At 33.8% G+C, this 5,560-nt stretch overlaps 1 protein-coding gene across 1 annotated transcript in view; it reads right to left on the minus strand.

Annotated features, from left to right (window-relative positions):
* Positions 1-2,706: 2,706 nt before the first annotated feature.
* The window catches only part of LOC111083874, a 4,483-nt gene continuing 1,629 nt past the window's right edge, over positions 2,707-5,560 (minus strand). Inside the window, exons 2-3 of the mRNA XM_022380591.1 lie at positions 4,715-4,973; positions 2,707-2,825 (exon numbers count right to left, since the gene is read on the minus strand). Coding sequence (XP_022236299.1) covers positions 2,755-2,825; positions 4,715-4,973 — 330 coding nt within the window. The 3' untranslated portion in view covers positions 2,707-2,754. The remainder of the gene's footprint in view (positions 2,826-4,714; positions 4,974-5,560) is intronic.

Consider the following 5,560-nt stretch of genomic DNA (forward strand, 5'->3'; position numbering starts at 1 on the left):
ATCTGAATCACTTGAAAAAAACACGGGGGTGCTTAACTTTTTTCCAGGTGTATATATCGATGACGTTGTTGGAATCTTCACAGGCAGCTTCTCAGAACGAAAAGCATTCTTTACATAAATAACTTCCATCTATCACTGGCCTCACATTACCAATTCTTCATTACTATTTCTGGATATTCTTCTTTCTATGAGTTTCCCATAAAATCACGACCAGCGCTCACTATAAACCTCTTTACACCCACAATTATTGACATTTTGATTCTAGTCATCCAATATATATGAAAAATAACACCCAAATAGGCTACAGAAACTGTGTAGTTAACCTGGTGATTTCAATGCCCGCACTGCAGAACTGGAAACCTTTTTACATGATCATGGCTACCCGCAACACAAACCTCTTCGTTTCTCGCAGAAAAGAACTCTAAACTCTCCTGTAATAGACCGATTATTGACCTCACACTAACAACAGACAGGTTAAACACATTATTCTAAATAATTTTCACATTTCAAAAGGAATGTGACACCACTAAAGATATTTTTCCAAGACTCCTCCCCCCGGTAATTTCCTACCGTCAAGATACCAATATTGAAAACTACCTAATTCATAGCAGCCTTCAAACATCCCACCTCAACAAACCCAAATATTATGCTATCTTTGTAATAGACGTCGCTGCAATACGTGTGCTTACAGTCGGTATATTTGCACATCAAAATATATTCTCTTGTACACGAGAACATCTTAGAGACAAAATACACTGTAAGGCAGATAAAACCCGATACTGCACAATCATACCCTTAAACATTTTAACACGGGCAAATTGGGTAACATTTTGTACTGAGGTAGGATCCCATTAACCGATCTTAGAATTCCATTACGGAAATGATACTGAACGAAAATACTAATGATAAGGATTTCACAGTTTTAGAGCAAGTATAGATAAAGATATGGCTGCATAACGACCAATGTATCAACGAATATTAGTTGTATATTAGGAATTATTAGATTTCTGTAGTGCATATTGGTGTATAGAAGACATTTTAATACAAGAAATAAACGACCAAAAACCCCAAGTTTGTTATTTTTCTTTAATTAGACACTCAATGTTTCGCTTTACAGCTTCTTCAGGAACGTTCCACTACAACACAAACCGTAACTAACAATACAAAGCCTTCAATTTTTTTTTTACATTTTCAAGATAAAGGTTCCCTTTTGAACTAGAATTGTAAAGTTTGATAGTCGTTGAAGCAGTCGTCAGCAATTTCGATCCATCGATATGGATCAGCCAGTGGTCTACTGAAGCTAAAAATAGGCTGAATCTGTCTTTTTTGCCAATGATATTGCTCAGAAAAGGAAAGCGTAAAACCTATTTCCGCAATGGATCATTTTTTTCTGACAACGTGAGCTTACCCAATTTTACAGATAATGGTGGTATTAAAATACTTGTTTTGAGAAAGCTCTTCACGAACAAATATAACCGCGAACTACAAGAAAATAATCCTTTTTGACATGAGAAGTATCTAGCCCAGTATGACAAATGAACGTTTTAGCTTTTTATAACGTTTCTGTCCATTTGTTTTAACTTCTTTTTTAAATTTTCTTCCATTTATTTTTTCATAGGTTTGTAACTTTAACTTGTGTAGACTAGACTTCCATTTACATTTATTTTTCACCTTTAACATTTTCTCATTTTTCAATTTTTATTTTAAAACTCGATAAAGTGTGTTTTACAAATTCTCTGATATTGTTTCAAGCGTTTGTAAACATTGTTATGCGCATGTCCTTGTTATAAGTGTCACGTGACCGTCGAAATGGTTCGTTTCGTATACGGATATGCGGAGAAGGGCACTACTCGAAACGTTGTATCAACAAAATTATATAATATGAATATTATCTGTAATTAACACTTTGTTGTCTTCCATGGTTTAACCTACAAAATGTTACTTGTTTTTCTCTTTCAACATTGACCATGCGTATGTTCATAAACATTAGTATCTTGGACATGCTGGGTGGTTAAATAGGCCTACACTACGATAGTCAATATCTAGGATATACTGGTTGAATAGATAGGCCTACAACTATATATGTACAATGTTTTTAGAAATTAACCACAATTTACAACTAGATGTGAAGGGCGAAAATTTAAAAGTACGACCACTTTAGAAAAATTCAACAAACTTTTTTATAAATTTATACTTACTAGTGCTACGTGTTTAGATGAAAAAGAACTTTATAAGCGCCTTTAAAATCATGTAGTTATTTACTAAAACGTTAAATATAATATTTACACAGAAATCTTTAATTATACAATCGATTTAACAACTAAAAACGTATTTATTCAACATAATTTATCTTTGGTGGTTTTATAAAAGGTATTTCGTCATCAGCTCACACTATTATATATATTATTTTTTTTTCTTTATAAATGTAATCTAAACCAGTCACTTGTATATTTTTTATGGTTACTAATTACGAAACGAATATATAATCAAAAAGTGTCTCATCGATACAGACAAATCTTTGAGAAATTTCACTGCATGATTTTAACAGTTAGATTAATACAAGATTCGTAAGAAACTTAGAAAGGCCGAATTTACGGCTATCTAAGCCTAACAAGTGCACCATGTTAAACGTAATTAGATAATAAGAACAATAAAATATTTAAAATCGTATATAACCACAGCAGTAGATAAGTTTACAGTGAATACGTTAAGAATAATCCAATTGATATAAAATAACGTCACCTCGTGTAATATTCACAGTTCACTACGCCACACGGTGGTGTTCATAAAATTGATGATTCGGTCCCAAGGTACTTCGGGGTAAGCTGAAACAATGAAGAACCGTAATATAAATATAATTTTTTTGTAACAAACTATTTTTGTCCTAAGGCAGAAAGCATTAAAGCTGCAGTTTATGGCGAAAAACAACTTTTTTTTAATGTGGGGGAATATTTTCCCCTTGCAACTTCAAACATTTTAAACATAACGAATTGAACTTATAATTAAAACATTTTCAAACAAACAGTGAAGTTCATATAGTATTTTTACAGACTATCGTGATTTTGATTAATTGCTGGAGGGGGTTAAGGACATAATTATTATTATTGAATGTAAATTAAAATTCTGTAATTAGCTATTGCCTCAACACCTTAGGTAAAGAATAAAATTATGTATAATTAATATAATCGAAAAATAAGCAAATCTTTTCTAAAACAATTAATTATTTTATTACAAGATAAATAAAAAATTGGGAATTTAAAAACCTGCAAATAGGGATGGTGAAAAATAATGAAACAAGGCTGAAGATACTGTACACATTATTTACTCACACTATGAATCCCTATTTTGGCTCCACGATATGTAATTGTAGATAACAGCATGGAGCCAAAATAGGGATGTGTATTTTGAGCGAATAATCTCTACAGTATCTCCAGCCTTGTTTCCTTACTTTTTTTAGGATCCCTATTTGCAGGTTTTTAAATTCTCAATTTGTTATTTATTTTGTTTGCTGGCTTTTTTATGCTCACCTATGGGCAAAAGATTACTTGATATGGCAGTTAATTTTATACATTTTAGTAGCTAGCTGATACGGTTCATGATGATTTACTGTAGCTATTGACTATTTGATCGCATTAGTTCGAGATGTAAAATGTTAAGCTGCACCTGGAGATTGTCATGAAGATGTGTATGAGAATATAGTGAGCATTATAGTTTCTGTGTATCAACATTCTCTCTATATAAGGTATAGCAATGGGTAAATATATGCCTAGACTGAGATAAAACCCTCGCTAAGCACGTATAAAATTTTACCAGCGACCTTTTCAAATAAAACATAGACGTCTAAAACTTTTCTTTAAATAAACCTTCGTGTCTTTTAAAGTAATTATTATACGAATGTGTTTAATAAAATGTAATGTGTTTGACTTTTTTATATAGGGGTTGGCTCCCTAAAAGCACCGATTGTATAGTGTACAAAGCATTCAGTATCTACATGTTACAGTCATCTAATGTTCACCAATTATTGGCTGGTAATTCCTGTTTTACCCTGTGATTAAGTTTTCTGAAGGAACACCAGATATTTGTAAGAAAGCTAACTTCAAGGGGTAATGATAACATCGTTTACACTAGAATTATGATGTAAAACATAGAAGATATAAATCGACTTTTCAATACCGCTACAATATTTTCAGAACCTTATTTAGTATTCTACAAAAGGTCTGGGTGCAATATACCAAACCGTTTTGTTGTAGGCTGGCAAGTGAATTACAAACAAGCTGTATGAATGGATTTTCGTTTTCGTGTAAGTCTAACGTGTGTTTTTTTGTGTGCAGTTTTATATATGTACAGCCTTAGTAGCCAATAGCAAAGGTTTTAAAGTGTTTTTTGAACTGAATCTTTACTGTTTAAGGTGCTTTTTGCCTGAACATTCTATTAGGGTTTTGTGCAATTCCTTTTGGTTCATAATAAAGCATCAAATCAATTTAACATTTAGACGGGCGAAAATGGTAAATAAAACGAGTAATGAGAATTTAGATGTTGAATTTAAGCAATTATAAAATATTTAGTGTTGCTTTTTGTTTGTTTTTTAATTAAGAAATACAGTTGAAGTGTTGGTTCATATTTTGAATTATTTCAACTAATTATGTATATGCAACGAAAGGCCATAATAATACTATAAAAAATAATTATATGTTTTGTATATTCTGTCACCAACCTTTTTCCGACCGTCGAGCGCTTCTCTCCCCTCGTGCGCAGATCATCCCAAATACTCGAATGCCAGGGATGTCGGCATAAGGCGGATTTTCGTGGCTGATTGGTCCTATGAGTTCTCCTGATGACGGACACTGACAAATCACCAAATAATGAGCTTTTCCTGTGCGCATGCTCTGTAGAGCCAGCAGCATCCAATCCTGTTGAGCATCGCAAGTTTTTATCGTTAAAATCGGATCACAGATCTTCACTGATGTAAGAACCTATGGAATGAATTGAAATAAATCACTTAATTAATCTGTCCAAGAAAACCAAAACAAATTATTGTAAAGTTTCGCTCGAACTAACACAAAGAAATCAACAGTGACTGGGTATGTGACCCAGTAAGACAAATTCTAACAATGACTAGCAATGTGACCTGGCAAGAAAAATTTCAACAGTGACTACTGGGTAGTATGTGACCTAGTAAGAGAAGTTTTAACAGTGACTAGCAATGTGACCTGGCAAAAAAAGTTTCAGTAGTGACTGGCTATGTGACCTGGAAAGGAACGTTCCAACAGTGACTGGGTGTGTGACCTGGAAAGGAACGTTCCAACAGTGACTGGGTGTGTGAGCTGGCAAGGAAAGTTCTAACAGTGACTGGCAATGTGAGCTGGCAAGGAAAGTTCTAACAGTGACTGGCAATGTGAGCTGGCAAGGAACGTTCCAACAGTGACTGGCTATGTGAGCTGACAAGGAACGTTCCAACAGTGACTGGCTATGTGAGCTGGCAAGGAACGTTCCAACAGTGACTGGCTATGTGAGCTGGCAAGGAACGTTCCAACAGTGACTGGCTATGTGAGCTGGCAAG

The sequence above is a fragment of the Limulus polyphemus genome, unplaced genomic scaffold (assembly GCF_000517525.1).
Source record: "Limulus polyphemus unplaced genomic scaffold, Limulus_polyphemus-2.1.2 Scaffold11768, whole genome shotgun sequence".
Classification (NCBI taxonomy): Eukaryota; Metazoa; Arthropoda; class Merostomata; order Xiphosura; family Limulidae; genus Limulus; species Limulus polyphemus.